Source organism: Musa acuminata, chromosome BXJ2-10, assembly GCF_036884655.1.
Source record: "Musa acuminata AAA Group cultivar baxijiao chromosome BXJ2-10, Cavendish_Baxijiao_AAA, whole genome shotgun sequence".
NCBI classification, from domain to species: domain Eukaryota; kingdom Viridiplantae; phylum Streptophyta; class Magnoliopsida; order Zingiberales; family Musaceae; genus Musa; species Musa acuminata.
In genome coordinates, this window is record NC_088347.1 from 23,216,542 (window position 1) to 23,234,930 (window position 18,389).

Below are 18,389 nucleotides of genomic sequence, written 5' to 3' on the forward strand. Positions count from 1 at the left end.
ACTGATCCGAGTCAATTATGAAAAAAATCAGCACAATTCACCTAATGAGGTAGTTAGGCTCATTCCAATCTGCATTCTTTTCCTTTTTTTAGTTCTCAGAAATTAGACAAAGAGATATAACCCTGTTGCTACACTTACTCTAGTTGGTCATGGACTTATAGTTCTTGCTGGGGATGAGCTAAAGGCGTTCATTACCCCCTTTTGGGATATGACCGGGTGGGAGTAAATTCCAAGGGATATTTAAAGGATATCCAACAGAGCACCATGAGATGAAGCAGAGGAACATAAGGCGTACCTATCAGGACTGTCAGACTTCAATCACCATCACCCATGTCAGCATGATCCGCTGGGCCTCGAGAATTATTATGCATTAGAAACCATCACAGCTGCGGCAAATAGTATTCTGTGAGAAGCATCAACAGTGCACATCAGAAACCATGCAAACATAGCAAGTGATTATTCCGTAGTTTAAAATTAAAAAAAGAGAACATAGCTTCAGAGTCTAAAATTATGTACAACTCAGTCACAGAGCAACTAAAAGAATCATAAATTTAATTTGCTTCGGTCAAAACTTGTAAATTGAACTCGACAAGAATTCACAAATCAGCTTTGCTTACATGCTCTTTCTCCAATACCCTTCAGGTAGCAGGATAACCAGGGAAATTAAAAGCTATGACGTGAATTGGCATTGGATTAATTTAGCACAACCAAGTTTCAAAAACATCATCATTCGACAATCAAGTGTCATCATGATTGCGATGCAGACACATCGACAGTCTTTTGACGCTTCGTTGCAGGTCCTTCAGCCAATTTATCTGCCACTGCCTCAGATGATCCATCAGCTTCTTGGTCTAGAGACCCGCTCACTACATCGGGACCCAATAAAGAGCAGTGCTTGCTTGTAATTTGCCTACCTGCCCTAACCTTAGGGCCCCAATGCCTCTCGGGATTTGGAAGATACCTCACCTCCTTCTTGACTTTTGCTTTGCTGAGTGAAGCAGCTGCTCGAGCAAAATTCGCCTGCAACATAAAAAGATGCATAATCAACCACGAGATAGTTCTTAATGCCTCAAGAACTAATTAGAATAGGCATTTTAATGTAAGCTCAATAAAATTCATCAATCAGTTTCATGGTGCAACTTCTTTGTTCTCCAAGGTGAAATCAATTTCTGGTCTACAAAAGATATTAATTAACTTTATCTAGAGAAAGTAGGAAAAAAGAAACTGACATCAAAACTACACTAGAATTCAACTTTGCGGCAAATTCCCCAGGCTCAAAAGTTGGAAAGTGTTTCTGGAGGTGTATAAGCTAAGGAAAGAAATGCTGCCAAGCTACAGAAAGAAAGCAACATACTTGTAGTTTTGGTTCTTTGGACAGTATCACTGTTCCTGACTTGTCTGGTTGTTGTGCTTTGATGGGATGATTCTTGACCTGGAAACACATGCGAGAAATCATCACCATGTAACACATTTCTGCAACTACTTTCCATATGGAGATGCTACTTGAAGTGACAATAGTCGCAACAAAGGAAAAAGAAAAATCACACTGACACACATCATCAAGGGTAACAAAAAGGAGGATAAGAAAACTACCCAACAACGCATAATGTCCCAAATAACATCCATTGGAGCATCAGTTTTCAGCCCCAGAGGATTCACGTGACTTCCTGAGATACGATATCCAGCATTCAGCACTGCAGAACGAAACAAAACTGCAGATGGGGAGGTGCACTTGAGAGTCGAACATAAATTGTGGAGACTTACAAAGAGAGGAATATCATGTAATTCCTGCACATAACATAATATAAACTTAAGCTGACTCTGGTTAAACAATGACAACTGTAACTTAAATTGAAAGTTAATAACAGTAACAACCAGTGTGCCATAATGAAAATTGTGATTAAACAGCAACAAATTCATCAGTAAAATGGGTATACCAACCTAATATAAAAAGAAACTCAATTTAGATGTTTCAGTCCCTTGCAACCTAGGTTAAGGTTCGAGAGCAAGAGCCTCCTTGCTTGCAAATGTAAGATTATGTACACCGTTTCCCAATCCTAAATTGGCAGGAGCTTCATGCACTATGACTACCATTTTGATAGCAAGTCCTTAAATAATAATACGGATGCAGGTTGAGTCTAGGAAGCATCTGTATTTGCAGGTAAAACTGCATACATGAACCCTCCCAAAACCTATATAGTAGGAGCCTAGTGCATAGGGCTTGTCTTTTAGTTAGAACAAGACATCTTTGACCAGTTTCCAGACTTGCTTGTAAACAACAATTAGAATACATAATGCTTCACAATATTCCCACAGGTTGCAAACTGTGCAAAAAGAAAATTGTAGTAACCAGTAAACACAACTATTTACATGAATTTGAAATAATAAGAAAGATCATGGCAAAATAAAATTCAAAAACAAACAGAGATGTCATCTCCCTGAAGCATCACAATTCCACAATAAGTAACATTACTTTGGTATCACAGCTGAAATGCATGACTTTGTAGCTACTAAGTTAAGAGAGAGGGTGGCACCTCTGATATAGTAGTTAGCACAGCAGAAATTTTTTCATAAGCAGGATATCTTTCCTTCATAGCTTTGACATTTGCTAAAATAGAAAATATCCATTCCTTGTCATGCATAGGAGCAGACCATATTGGACCACCCATGTTAAATTTCTTTCCGCAATCGCTGCACTCTTGAGGAACCACAGGACCATATCCGGGTGCAGATTTCACACTTTTGTCCTTTAGATCCAATAAGACAAAAAGGAACCAGAAGGCATAAGATGTTAAAAACTATAGATTAAATTAGGGAAAAAATAAGACATCTTCGAAGGCAAGTCGAATGGTCTGAGTGGGCAGCTTACCTTATTAATTGTTCTCCCAACACTTTGGAGATGAAAAGAGTCACAGCCAACACACTGGTAAACATATGAGAGTTTAAGAGGTGTTTCTTTGATTGCACTTGCGGAGCTGAGTATTGGGCCATAAATATCAATTAACAGTGCATCATATGATAACACAGAAAGTATGATTTATAATCCAATGTTAGGGCAAAAAATAAGTAACTTACGTATATATCCGAACAAAAACTCGAACATAGAAATCCATATAGACAGAGAGGATAGGAACAATATGTCGCTTGTAACGGTTTGCATGACTCTGAATTTGGGAGAGGATAAATCAATAATAAAAAGAAACCCCAATTGCATTGTTCAAAAGTTATTGACCAAAACATGGAAATACCTCAATGCATGCCAAGAGGATCCGCAAAGCCATTTCATGGCAATATTTCCCTTTCAAAGGGTAGGAACCATACCTAATTTGAATTCAACAATTGGATTATTCACACAATAATATATCTTTCTGTACAGTAGTAATGCTCAACTCCTTACTTTGAATGGCAAACCTCCCCATTATTTCCACAGAGAACTGCCATATCAGTAGCTGTGCACATCAAGATGCCTCCATCTGCAACTGATTGGACTGCTGAGTCCAAAAATACAGATGGTGATCCATAAGGATCAAGATCAACCTGCAAGAAAAATAATAACAAAAGGTCTTAAGTCTCCAATTAAGTAAATGAGATCTAACGTGATTTGGCCAACAAGACATATATCATGAGCCAAACCAGCCCCCAGAACGAACAAAGTTACTCTGCTATAATCCTCACTGACTATCTGCTTTCAGATAGTATGCCATAATCCTTGGACCATGTAACAGACACATCGAGCGCATATGATGGACACATGAAAAGGGTTTCCACTATGAAAATTCTAATGGCTTAAACAAACTTTCACCCCTTGGCCTCCTAGTTGACAGACTGACATAGAGGCCTTTGACTGCAAATGCTCTATGGATAATATATAGACTCCTAGTTGGGCTACATGGGTTGTTTAATGCCAGAAACCATAATATATAGCATCAAAAACCACAAGATAAAAAAGAATAATTGACTAAATTTTGATAAAAGCAACTTGCAAGATGTGATCCATGCAAAAGATTATGGAAATTGAACAAACTTGAATATATGAATGAGCATATAGAAGCCACAAATTCATGGTCCTCTACTTCAGAGGGCTTTTTATATGGATGGAAATAAGAAGACTAATCCAAAAATTGCTTTAAACCAGAGTTTCTCACATCAGCTCCCAAGGCCTTGGATAGATTGGTGTATGAACAAAGGTAGAATGATATATTTTACTTTAACTACAACTAATATATTTTCTACAGCATAAGTACAAGAAATCTAGGTACCAGCTAAGCTACCACATGATATTCTACCATTCTAATCTCTATGATTTGATGACACTCCATTAAAAGTTACAATTGCAAGAAAACACTAACAATTAAAAGAAAATATTTTTAAAAATGGCATCACATGTAGATTGAATGAAAATTTACCACATTAAAAGTTACAATTGCAAGAAAAAACTTACAATTAAAAGAAAATATTTTAAAAAACAGCTTCACATGTAGATTGAACAAAAATTTACCACATCAAATTCTTTCTGATGAGTGAGCATGTAAACACGAGCATCAGCAAGATGAGCTTCAACTTTTGAGCATGCAACAGAACCATTAAATTTTATGTTTCTCTTGCAAGCTTCAATGGATGCTGTGACAAAAATAAACTTTATGGTTCAAAACCCCAAACTAGATTAAAACTGAATAGTTATATCATATGCAACATTGGAATATAACCAAAATAAAGATACCTTTATCATTGTCCAGAGCAATAACTTGCCCTATTCCATCCACCTCACGGGCATATCGCAGAGCTCTTAGTCCAGAAGCGGCCAAAGCCTACCAATATGAAGTGCAAAACATGAACACACAAAATACGCATCAAATTTTTTTTTTTTGTCATGGGACGGAAACTCAAATGACATGACTCTCAATAAGACAAAATGTTAAAGCAGAAAACCACCAAATTACTCATACAAAAAAAAAACTCGCCTCAAGGACTCTTGGCGCCTTAAGTTCTTGAGAACCTTTCCAAGATGGCATCCTTATGAATCCTTCTGAAATACTTTCTGTCTCATCTAGAGATTGATCTTGTTGTACATCAGTATCTCCATTAGCCTCTGCATCCTGAGTGATACTGTCGTTCTTTGCAACAGATCCAGAATTTTTTTCCTCAGGAACCTTATTTTCTAGTCTACCCTTTTTGCTCAAATATGCATCATGCTCTTCCTTGCACTTAGCAATATAAGTCCTCAAAACAGCAATGGACATATCTCGGTTGTAGACCTAAAGAAAGAAACAAACCTTTGTACTTTTGTTTGCAGCATCAAGATGACATAAACAGCAGAGAAAACCAGAAACTTGAAACAAATGAAATGATAAATACAACTGTGGAAAGGTTTATTAGAAATAATGAGGTGGAAAACGATGGATTCACTTAAACATACAGCAAAAGATACTGTTATTAATTAAGGATTGGATACTGGATCAAAAATGTCGCTTATCCTGTCAAATTCAGACATGAAACCCAAGCTCTAAGTAATTAAAATGCTTCTTCTCAAGCCAAATAAGAGTTCATCCAACTATCAAAATAATATTTTCAAGAAATGATAATTTATGACAATATCAAAATAAATTCCTGAAGACCAGCATTGAACTCTAAACTAAGCTTAATAATTTTGTGCATAGTAACTGTGTTTGATTACAATTTTAAATTCAACTAAGTAGAGAGGGGGAAAAGTGCTAAAATTTTGACTGCCTAACAAGCAAAAAACTATATCATTTTTCTCTATTAGTTAATATGAGACTTATATCAGGTTAAGTCTTGTTGCATTCCAATTAAGATTTTTGTGCTTTGAATTTTCTTCACAATGGATTAATGTTTTCAGTATCAACACATATATGACAAGTAAAAAAAAGAATAATTTAAGTTCTGGGATACTTGAGTTCATGCTGCATCCAGGACATGTATGTCTGCCATTTTCATCTTCTCTATGATGTTCAATAATCAAATTTATGTTGTCCTATGACAAACTTAAAACAACCATCCAAGTTCTCAAACCTCACAAACAACTAAACAGAGAAGTATTCCGATTTTCATAAGCAATGTGAATCTGTGAATACCTCTCAAACAATTACAAAACAAAACTGAAATGCTCAAACTTGATTCTTCTAGTGTCCTATTAGATCAAGTATCTTAGCTAGTCTCTGCAATTTGGAGATGATTAAGTGATGCCTACCGACACTAAAGCTCAAATATGATAACATTATGCTTTAAAATATCTGTTGCACTACTAACTACTAAGTACCAACCGGAATTTACAAGTGCAACTAAAAACTGGTATTTAAAACATTTAGCTATGTATCAGTGAGCACATTGTTCTTTTTTTATTTTCTATTATTTTATTTAATGATATTGGGTGACACAGATCAGTGTTTTGTTCAACATCTCAGTACTGTACCAATCCGATAAGTTGTCAAAACCAGAATCCCTCCATTGTTGAAATCCATGAGGCATGTACAACACAAGTACAATGAACACTATCATAGCTTTGGGCCAAGTACTTCTTTGATCAGCCATATCTCTCATGACACTACCAAACAGAATTGATAATCACCGTTGGAAATGCAATCTTCTTTTGACTTGCCAAGAACCACTTAACAAGATTCCACAAACTCAAGAGCAACCTCTAAAACTCAAAAGTCAATTTTCCACCATAATATTTTCAAGGAACTGCAACTTGATGTTGTGGTGCTGTTCCAAAAGTACCTCTATCCTGTGTCGACCTTTTCTTGACAGTAAAATTGAAAGAGTAGCAAGCAACAACTAGATGGGTAAAATTTTAAGAGATGAACTGGCAATTGGATCGGAGTTGAAAGAAAATGTTTGTAGAGAACCCTTAAGGCACTGTAGGGACCACATACTAGCATTCTAAAGAACTGAACTGAACAGGGCCAGTTGCACTTAGATATTTATTGTATACGCTTGGTTCATGCCTCAGTAACAGTGAACACAAAGCACCAACTTCCATATACTCCTAATGACAAACAATTTCACAATAGCAATTAGCCTTAGGCCCTTAGCACATTGGCACAAGTGAAAGTCCTGTAACTTTGGGTGCTCAAGTTGTTTACGAGAGAGGTGCCTCTAAAGCAGGATTGATAGACAGTGTGGGTTACACAAAAAGGTCATACAAAGTGAATTCCTAAAAGATTCAACCTCACACCAGGATGGCCTCAATGTAACTATCATTATTAAAGTTCACATCTATATTTGGCACCTAGCACCGCAAATCCCAATCTCAAGCATGGATGAAAAAGGTGGAGGGGTTGCTTTAGGTCACTTACAATCATCATAACAAATCTCATGGATATGGATCTTAACTGATTTCAATATAGATCATCACTCACCTTCATCACCTAGGTGTCTCGGAAATGATAGCAAAACATTCATGTAGCCAACACTAACTAGTTGGGCCCAATGGGCTAAATTTTAAAAAAAGTACCAAAATTAACTGAACCTGTGACTGATAAACATTTTTCAAAGAATGTACTGGTACTTCGATTTAACAAATATCAAATTTTTGTGATGTTTCTGATGTTTAATTTCATACAGACAATCGACTAATACGTTTACAGCATGACATCTTTCACCCAAAAGATGTAACTATAAAATATACGTTTTCAGCAAAATCATTCTTGGTGTGCTACATTGAAGAAAAAAGAATCTAATTTATGTTTATTTGAGGAATATTGTTTACTCAAACTAATCTAAACTATATCGATTACAACCAAAACAATGCAATCGTGGCATCAACCGAGACACCGAGCGAAGCAAGAGCTCCCAAGAACGCACGAAAAACCAACAAACACATCCGAAAGAGCAAAAGAAATCAAAGACGGCCAGGCACCTGGGCTTTGTTGAAGAAGACGGTGTTGCTGGAATGCATCAGGATCTCGGCCTCCCCTTCCTTAATGATCTTGTAGTCCCTGAGCTCGTCTTCGACGTCGCCCATCGCCGCCGGTCACGATCTATCGGATTCCGAAACCAGAAACAAGGCGATCGGAGATTCAGGATCGACCCGTGCGAGCAGCGGAATCTGGAGATCCTTCTTAGGTGGCGGCCGTCCTCAAACCCTAAGCGTCTTCTTTTCCAGTACTACAGGTCGCAAGCGTGCGCGAATCCTTCGCACTCGAAGAGTCAGCCAATATCTCGCAACTGAAATATAAAACGAACATTAGTTCATCTACCCGGTAATATTTTACCCAAGACATACCCGCCTTGTGGTAGGAGACAAATGGACGAGTGCTAGGAGACATGTGCAGAATAATTAAATCCTGCAGGATTCTTTTGCATATACACCCCTTCATCTGTTGGTATTTGCGAACTCCTCGAAATGTAGCTTTTATTGATTTTAACGTAGATTTAGTTACCTTAGTTTGTATTCAACTTTAATAAGGTTTCATTTGGTCATAAGATCAACTATAATTTCATTATAGATGAGCATAAAATAATATTATAAATATTAATTTGATGTTGATATATCATACTCACTTATTAAAGATTGAGGATTTGAAACTTTGTCAGAACCACATCAACTCAGTTCATTTTGATTTGAATCAAATAGATATCACGGTTGCATCCCTCAAGATAATTAAACTACCTTAGTTTTGTAGACATTTGATTGTTCCTTACATCTTAACCCAGCCATAACAAATAAGGCAAAGTAAACCACGATTGGAATTGACATCCCTACATATGAAATCTACCTAGTCCTACGAATGCCTAGCGTCAAACTTCAAGTTCGTAGCAACCACAGTTCAGGTTACAAATCTCGCCAACGTCAACACCAAGTTCAAAACTAAAGAATTTCTTCCCAAAACAAAGAGAAATAGGTTTTGAGGAGTTACACGAGTGAGATTAACAAAACTAAATAGACTAGGTAATTCAACCAATGCATATAGTGGTTATTGTCAAGGCAAATGCATAGTTTTCTAGGGTCAATCTGCTTTATTATTCAAGGAATTTATGAAATGAACACTCATGTATCTAATGAATGTACCAGTCTTTTTTTTGTTTTCTAGTCTGTGTCAACAGAATAATGTTTTTGTCATGGACAATGATTAAATGGTACATAGTTGAATGATGAATGAACCAATACTGTGACCTAGTTTTAGTCCTCTCGATTGGCTTCTTCCTCTTCATTGTCACGGTTATCCTGTTCAAGAAGATGTTCCCTGCACACACACGCACAAAAAAACACCAACTAAAAGTTATTCCTGCTAAAGAAACTAGAACATATAATTCATAAAACATATGAATGTGTTAGTTTTCCCGGTTGTTGAGACATTCCCAGTTTGGTAGCAACAAGAGGGGAAATCCAAAATTCCAAAAGTATATATTTGTGTAAATTACACGGAGATAGTACTTCTGGAATTAAAGCATAGCTGCATCCAACCTCAAATGCAGGGTTCCAATAGACCAAATTTTCTTGTTTTCCTATAAAGAATTAGGATCTCAAAGCATATGTTTGTCCGTACCTATATCTTTCACACAGTCGTGCCAAGGAATCCGCACCAGTTCGAGAAGCAACATCAGCAATTGTAAAGCAATTAGAAAGATTTATACTCTCTGCAAGCCTGAACTCACACAGTTCTTTCAATGTGTGAGCATCTGTCAACACAGCAGAATGACCACCACCAGCTGCCAATCTTTTGACTTCCCCAACACACCTTGTAATAAAGACCAAGAAATTTAGACATCAAGATAAGAAAAAAAAAAACTTCGAACTTTCCAGAAAATAACCCACCAGTCAACAGGTGAGGGGAACCAGGCATATGTTGATTTCTCATTGGCTGCTTGACCATAGCTATTATAACCCCATCCATATATCCTTCCATCTCGCATGGAGATGAGCGTGTGAGAATGCCCACAGGTAACAAGCTGTACACCCTTAGGTATGACCAAGACTGGAAGATTGCGCAGTAGCATATCAGATGCATTAGGAACACATGAAAAGAATCCATTCTGGGGACCTAGTCCAAGCTGTCCTGCTTGCCCACCACCCCAAGTGTAAAGGGATCCTTGGGCAGTTAAAGCACAAGTATGTACTCCACCACATGCAACATCCTTTACGGTTATACCATCAAGGGCAACCACTCGCCTTGGAAGCAGCTCTTTATCACCACTCTGAGGAGAACAATGTCCAAGTTGTCCCATGCTTCCCAGCCCCCAGGTATACCTGGAGAATCAATCAACAATTTGAAGTACAGAAGTCCACATATAGATATTGGACAATCATTGCAAAAATGCAAATAAAAAATGAATGAGAGTTTTTACTAGAGGCACTTTCAAACAAGAGCATCTGCTTCCAATCAAAGAGTACACTGATTATGAAACACGTTATAGGTATATAATAATCAGGACAAGAGGTCTTCCTCTTTATGAGTTAATTCCACTGAAGCATCAATAACTTGTCATGGTGCCTCATTCAGAAAATTCCAAAATTTGACAATGTAAAAGACTTCAGTAGTATTGCGATATTGATCAAAGAGTATGGCGTCCTAGATCAATTATTTATGCTGTACTTTGTGATAATAGTTAATGATAGGTTTACATAATTTACACTATCTGAATCAACGAAAAAGAAAACATGAAACCAGGACAGTTCACATATCATATATACTTTACCATATCGAAAGAAAACACAGAAGAATAACCACCACATGGATCTAAGAAGGAAAGGGCAATGATAACGGAAGCGTTAATAAATTACATAATAAAATATCAAAAAGTACAAGACCAACAGACCCATTATATGTCTAAGTTTAAATCACAGGATACAGTCAATAAATAAAAGATGGATTGATAGATAAATAGAGACAGAAAGGTAAAAAAAACATGCTAGAAAGAGACTAGGGGCCACTTAGGCCAAGAGAAATCAATGACACAGGACTGTTGACTGATGACCAAAAGGCATCAACAAGTACTCAATAAGTACTCAATACAGTACACCATAATAAATGAGATTTATAAAATAAAACTCATGATAAAATATAAAAAATATGCCACATGTTATATCTTGAGAAATCAATGATGTCATGAATGTCAAATGGAGAGATGGAAAAGACAAATTCAATATTGTTATATATGAAAATGTTGCACGTTTGTAATTGAAAGCAAACAGAATGGGATTTCCATATTATTGTTTGTATGTTACACCTGGACGAAAGAGAAATTGCATGCACCAAGAGAAGTCCAAAATAAAAAAAAATAAAAGCAACACTGAAGCAGAAGAGACAAGGAACGATTGTGTTCAGAGCACAAGCAAGAAGTACCTCACTGCAATTCAGAGGCTTAGTCAATCTTGTGACTCAGCATACAGTGTAACAGCAAGAGCAACATTAACAACATATCAACAAAACAACATTTCAGATCAAGCAACTACTAAATGAATAATATACCATATTTATGTGTCACATAGACAGATCATCTGTGCATACACCCCCAAACACTTGCAGAAGGAAAAAAAATGTTAATTATCACCAGTCAGAAAACAAAGGAGATTGTGTAGTGGCATTACATAACGCAAAAGTCGCAAACAACAATAAAATTGAATTATGTAGTGAATACAAAAAGGAACTTATTGCATAAGGGCCCAAGCTAAAATAAAATGCACCTTGACCACTGATGTTACCATATAGTTAATTCCATTATCCTTCTTATATATGATCATAGGAGCAATTGGTTTGTCTACTCTAGAAACGGAGAAGTTTCCAAAACAGGGGTTTATCCAAATGTAAAATTAGCCCTTCAAATTTTTAGTAAACTGGATTAATAGGTACAAAAGTTATCTAAAGGTGGACATGATTACATTCCTCACTAACAGATTATTATTATTATTATTATTATTTAATTCAACCAATTCAGATAAATACTTACTATTCTTGAAGTGACAGACTAAAGAAAGCATATATAACTCAGAAATTGAGCAACCAAGGGTATATGTGAACACAACTTATTAGATATTCTCTTAACATCAGAAATGCAGATGTTACTATTATCACTTGGACCCAGATTCTAAGGAAACATCCAATTCAAGAACAGATAAAGAACAAATGAGACAAAGTGTGGAAGTTACCATTAGCATAGATCAGAACTCAGAAGAAGTACCATCCATTCAAGAAGAGATCAAGACTCACTACGATAAATGAAGTATCATCCATTCAAGAAGAGATCAAGACTCACTACGATAAATGAGGAAGAGTATCATTAGCATAGAAATTTCATCCTAAAGAACCCACTTTCCTAACTAATCTAAGATGTGAAACAATGCATGCCCAGATACAGTAGTTAGAAAAGCATCTAATCATCCAAACAGAAAGACCAACAAATGTGTGAGTTCCAGGACCTGAAATTTTGGTGTAACAAATTTGCCAACTTGACCTTCTGCATTTTTTTCTTGAATTGACAAACATACATGTCAATGCCAAATCTTTAAGAAGAACACCAACTTTTTATTGGATTGTCTATGGTGGGCTCATTGATGAACTAGAACTTATCATAATATAAGTTAAATGGATATAAAATTTATCAAATCACAACATCTTAGAATTAATTTAGCAATTCATTACAAATTTGTCATTTGTTGGGACCAATCCAATTTTCATAAAGAATCTCAATCTTAAGCACTATGCAACTTGTGTAAAATGAAATTGAGAATAAAATATTGCTGTTAGAACACATTCCAAATAAGATATCCAAAACTTATAATCTGCAGAGCAAAGATCAAGTAATGTATAAAAAAAAACATACAAAAATTAGAAATGACAGGAGCAGAACTAATATTTGACCATTTAAAATTATCAAGTATGAAAAAACCTAGCTTTCTACATAATTAATAATAAATTTTGGAGAAGAAAAACGTATATGTTTTTTTTTTAAGTATGTGCAAGAAAAAAAATACAGACCTAGCAAGAAATAGAAGTAACCAGAAAAAGAAAAACATTTTATGTTGCAACAACATTTTGAATAAAATATACTAGAGATACATGGATATCAGTCAAACATTATTTATATTAACAAAATTATATCGGTATGTTGCCTATTATGCATGCATATGCACTGATGATAAGACCAACTCATAACAGTAGAGACACTAGTCAGAAGTTATTTATGAATATAAATGAGAGATGAAAATCAAGGAGACATATTGATAACTCCAGAATGTATAATCCAGTCGTAGATAATGCCACTAGGATGAGAATTAACACTAATTGAAGACTGAAGGTCTAGGCTGGTTCCATGACTTCCTCTCATCTTCCAACCAGTAAGGTCTCTACGTTAGAAGCACTTCAAAATCCAAAACGCTAGTTGCCTCATGCAATAAACCATAAAATCTGATCTGTCATGCTACAGAGACAACCCTAGGAACCATTTTCCTCTCAGATGACTTACACGTCACCATCTTCTGATATTGCAGCAGTGTGGTACTCCCCGCAAGCCACTTGCCTTATCTTCACAAGCTCAGGGGGTTCATCTAGGAACCTGGCATAAGCATTCAATATCCGAGCTCCCTGTAATCCTTCAGATGTAAAACCTCTGCCAAGCTGGCCATACTCATTGTAGCCTGGTTTATCAGAAGAGTAACATGTATCTAGTTAATACCTGGTTCAAGGTTTCGGAAGATATTTACTGGCTTTTCTCCCAAACATGGCTTAAATTTGACTTTCTCTATCTCTTTTACTTTTTAAATTTCTTAGGCATATAAACCCAAATTATGTGGAGCATGTTTCAGAATTTTCAGCTATAAGAAAATTTTATGAAAAAGCACAAATACAACATGTAACTCCGAAATGCAAAAATGAGGTTTTAAATGTTGGTTGAATACAAAAATCAATAACTTATTGGATGAACATGATCTAAGAGAGTGTGCAGTATGCCATCCTACAACATTCAGTGTCATCAAATAGAAGAACAGAAGAATAAAAATGAATGGTATACAAGTGATACCAAGCTGTATGATCAATTACCGGTACTTGGTAATGGACCATAAATATTGGTTCAATATGTACCAGTCCAAACAATATTTTTAAATCATGTGCCAAGATAATAGTGTTATAAGCTCATCAGTCATCAGTGTCAAATAATTACCCCAAGCTTGAAGCAAGCCATCCTCAGATAAGGCCACTACATGGACTGACCCACAGGAAACTTGACATATAACCTACAGGTGAAAAAATTTACACACATTGAATCAGAGTACAAGACATTGCATCACTATAGAAGTTAACAGAAACCAGAAAAGGATAGTAGTAAGGGAAATATAAGAACATCTGCTGCAACTTATACAAAATTCAAGGATGAGTTTCCAACAATATAATCTGTCACAAGTAATAAATCAATTAGACAGAAAAAAAAAAGAGAAAAGAAAAAGTGAGGCCCCGATATGACAGCAAAGAGTTTGGACTCCACAAGAAGAACTAATAGGGAGCCTAAATTATTTTTCATAACCATTTATGCACTAAAAGCAATGAGCAATTAATGTCATTATGGTCCAAGTGCAAATGCATCAGACAAACACAACAGAGAAGGCTAACATGACAACAGAAGGAAGAGTAGTCAAAAAATATGAAAATAATCAGGAAAAGAAAACCTTTGTGATGCACAATGAAAATATAAAAGTTAAAATGTTATAATATAAGTTTGGAGAAAATATAAAATAAAATATTAAAAAAATAATAACTTTGTTTTACAAATTTAATCAATGACCTAAAAGGGCATACATAGTTTATGAAATCCTTATTGTCAATACAAGCAGCTAATTAATATTCTAAAACTAAATCACTAATCATTTTAAAAAATACCATTACTTAAACCATTAAAGAATCCATAATTATGTTGTAAAGTCAAGTTTATATAAGTATATCATTGTATAATTACTTCCGGTAAATGATTGGTAAACCAAGTTATAATCTCCATCACTCTCTATGCTTCACTTTTTATTTCTCTATCAACTAAAAGAACTAACTACTCAGAAGTCAGATCACAAAGGAAAAGCAGCTCCAAAAAGTGCACTTTGGATATAAGTACATAACTTTGTTCACCAATGTGAATAATTCATGTTTAATATGCATAGAGGACATAAAGAAAATATGGCAGCATAATGATAATTGAGATTGAAAAAACATTGACAAAGAAAAACATAAAATTCCCAGGACAGTTCTTATCAGATGGGAATATGCTAATGTTCATATATTGAATACCGTGTTTGGATTAAAGGCTCCCCAATATAGGCGTGGATGGTTTGATCCCTGAAGACAAAAAAATGATGTTAACAATTGGAGTTACAGAAAAGAGCTGGCAAAATCCTATGGAAGAAAGCTACCTGATTTTGTCCCCACACCCAAAGCCTGCTTGTGGATATTGTGCCATCATTTTCCCGAGGTTCTGCAACAGCAGCTGTACAATGTGCTCCACAAGAGACAGATTTCACATATTCTGTCTGCAATGACTTAACCTTCTTGGGGTGCTTTCTACTCTCTTCAGTTCCATCTCCTAACTGACCAAAATCGTTTGCACCTTATATCAAACAAAAATGGCTGGTTAGAATCCCTCAGTTTATATAAGAAAATTGACAAATTTTATCATAACCACAAAGGCCATCTTGGAAGTGATGCATATTTCTGAGATAAATATCCCAAAAGAAGATAATGAAATCATTGGAACTATTACTTGAAGCTGATCAAGTATTATAAAAAACAAGCTGATACATAAAAACACTTTCATTTTTTTTTCTGCAAGTTTATAATCCTTAGGTTAACATATCTGTCAAAACAGTGCTCCAAAAAATGGTCTATGTTCTGTATATGTGGCCTCATATGAGTTTATGCAAATCCATACTAAGATCTCATATTACCACCTCACATAGAACCCACGCAAACACATAATTCAGTATTCCTATGTAAACATAACATATATATACAAAAATTGATGTGGATAACATTATAAAAAATGAAGCAAGCAGATCTATTTCTTGCAGATCTGGTTTGTGTTTCCTCCTTATCACTATGATGTCCATCAAAATCATTACATTAAACTATAGTACATGCTCCATGATAATATAACATTAATCTTTTAGTTCTTTTACCAATCTCTTATAACTTAAATAGCTTCCTACTGAATATAAATTAATGGATTCCCTTTCAGATGCATGCAACCATACCGGGTGCTATGATCATATAAATACAAACATGACATTGCAACATGAGTGTTGACATGGTTTTGGTATATGCTTTTACTTTTATTTTTTATTTTTTTAGAGTGGAGTTCAAGAGAGGGGATTAACATAACTAGCAGTCGGTTTAAAGAAACAATATATGGAATTGGTTTACTGAACCAGGCTCCATGGTTTTGACACTTTCTGCTGTTTGTGGTTTCAGGACATGCAACAAGCAACAACAATCAACGAGGAAACAAGAGAACTAGTGGAGGCACAAGAGAAGACATGGGAAGAAAGAGGAATTCATTAAAACATATAGCAGGCATGAGATAAGTCTCCCCATTATCTTTTTCGTTTTCTCCCTTCATCTCATATTTCTCTTCCCCCTTCCCTTATCTTTTTTTAATTCAGCCGGCAGCCCCATGCCCACACAGAAATTTATAATATTTTGTTGACACATGTGATGCAGTGCACATATTCTTTATTCAAAGTTGATTAAATATTTCTTTGCTCACACTTTATTGACATTAATACAAGTTATCATGTAAAAGAAGCAAAAGGCTTCTGACACTCTGAATTCAAGTTTCAGGAAAAAAATTTAATAATTAAGTATCTAACTATGGTGGCCCTTGTTGAAACAACATCACAAGTTATAAAAATAGTATCAGCCGAAGATCAAATAATAGACCTGCAAAAAAAAAAAACACTCACCCCATGTGAATAGAGACCCATCAGAGGCTACTGCTGCAGTGTGTTCCCTGCCACAAGCAATATCCAACCATCTCAGATTATCTCCTCCGGCACACTTGAAGAGCTTGTGCGAAAGACTCTTTGGAATTCTCAAATGGCAATCTTTGCCCTTCCTGGCTGTCTGCCCACTGTGGTTATAGCCCCAGATATATATCGCACTCTTGGTGGGGAGGTTGACCACTCGGACATCAGAAAGTATCCCATCAATATCCATTTTTTATGTGATGAACACCTAAATTTCAAAGTTGTTGGCAAAAGCACCTAAATTAAACCCAATCTAAATTCCATAGGAAGATCACAGTTTACAAGGAGAAAACATGCCAGATCTATTTCAAAAGCTTATCAGCAAAATCACATTAATCAAAACCAATCTAGACCATCCAAAGAAAAATCAAGGACTAAAGAGAAGAACATCTCAAATGTAATATCAAATAAAACGTACTAGCATAACCACTGAATCAAAACTAATTTAGATTATCCATGGTAGAAGCAGAAAACATTGCCAACGAATCTCAAAAAGCTTACCAGAAAAATCACCTGAATTGAAACCAATCCAGACTATCCACAGAAAGTTCAGAGATTACCAAGAGAAGACATTCAAAATCGACTCGATGCGCTTATCAGCATATTCACAAAAATATCAGAGATTACAAGGAGAAACCATTTCAAATCATTTTCCTGGTGAACTAACAAATCATTTTCTTGCTATATTCAAAATGATTCAAACAACTCCGCCCCCCAAACAGAATCAAGAAAGGAAGCTTGTCAACATTCTACCTAAATCTAAAGTAGAATACATCAGCATCAACAACCATCAAAACAAACCAATGCATGCTACTAATTCCTGTTAGTGGTTAGTTATATTGTTAAGGCTAGCTCCACCAATCCCACGATCGCTTATCAGTAATGTACCTGCTCCGACCAACAACAGTGAATTCAAGCATCATTTTTCCAGCATTATCAGCTTCACGATGCATATTTCCAAGGCATATGTTTCGATCTGAGCAATCGAAAATGAACGGATAAGTTGAAGCATAAATGACGACATCATGTTTTCCTTTCCTCGACAAATTTTATCGGAGAACGAAAAGCGCATTAAAGGGGGGGTATTAATCCACCACATACGGGAAGAAGAAAAAAGTAGCTGAAAACCATGTCAATTGAAACAAATGCAATTCCAGACAAAGAACGGCCGGTGGGTCAACTTCAGATCGCCGGATCAAGAATTCGAAGGATTAGGAGGAACGGATGATTCTTACCGAGTGGAAGAAGGATCGAGAGAGGATGAGATTTCGGGGCAAGAGCAGCCTCAGATCGAAGGTGAATGCGATGGATCGATGGTCCGTCAAGAACGACAGCGAGAGGGGTGGTTCCAAGATTTAGGGAAAGAGGACCTGAACCAGGCAACACGGAAGGTGGTCTCACGGAAGATTCTGGTGGACACCGGAAA

General features: G+C 36.0%; 2 protein-coding genes across 4 annotated transcripts; both read right to left on the reverse strand.

Annotated features, from left to right (window-relative positions):
- Window positions 1-535: 535 nt before the first annotated feature.
- Window positions 536-8,171, reverse strand: LOC104000416 (tRNA (guanine(26)-N(2))-dimethyltransferase 1). The gene is made up of 12 exons (XM_009422449.3): window positions 7,880-8,171; window positions 4,962-5,255; window positions 4,721-4,808; window positions 4,499-4,620; window positions 3,398-3,537; window positions 3,249-3,321; window positions 3,076-3,164; window positions 2,870-2,975; window positions 2,535-2,747; window positions 1,594-1,788; window positions 1,355-1,432; window positions 536-1,020 (listed from the first exon to the last, which is right to left on the reverse strand). The coding sequence occupies exons 1-12, from the start codon at window positions 7,982-7,984 to the stop codon at window positions 748-750; spliced, it is 1,776 nt and encodes a 591-aa protein (XP_009420724.2). The 5' UTR covers window positions 7,985-8,171; the 3' UTR covers window positions 536-747.
- Window positions 8,172-9,017: 846 nt separating this feature from the next.
- Window positions 9,018-18,369, reverse strand: LOC135624548 (ultraviolet-B receptor UVR8-like). Of its 3 annotated transcripts, none has more exons than XM_065128276.1 (10): window positions 18,199-18,369; window positions 17,852-17,939; window positions 16,901-17,171; window positions 15,356-15,549; window positions 15,234-15,281; window positions 14,122-14,194; window positions 13,426-13,597; window positions 9,779-10,210; window positions 9,510-9,701; window positions 9,018-9,206 (listed from the first exon to the last, which is right to left on the reverse strand). In XM_065128276.1, the coding sequence occupies exons 3-10, from the start codon at window positions 17,151-17,153 to the stop codon at window positions 9,143-9,145; spliced, it is 1,428 nt and encodes a 475-aa protein (XP_064984348.1). In that variant the 5' UTR covers window positions 17,154-17,171; window positions 17,852-17,939; window positions 18,199-18,369; the 3' UTR covers window positions 9,018-9,142. The 3 variants fall into 3 exon arrangements, with proteins under 3 accessions (XP_064984348.1, XP_064984349.1, XP_064984347.1); XM_065128277.1 differs by lacking the exon at window positions 18,199-18,369 and adding an exon at window positions 18,065-18,130; XM_065128275.1 differs by lacking the exon at window positions 17,852-17,939 and having other exon boundaries at window positions 18,199-18,368.
- Between the last annotated feature and the right edge of the window lie 20 nt (window positions 18,370-18,389).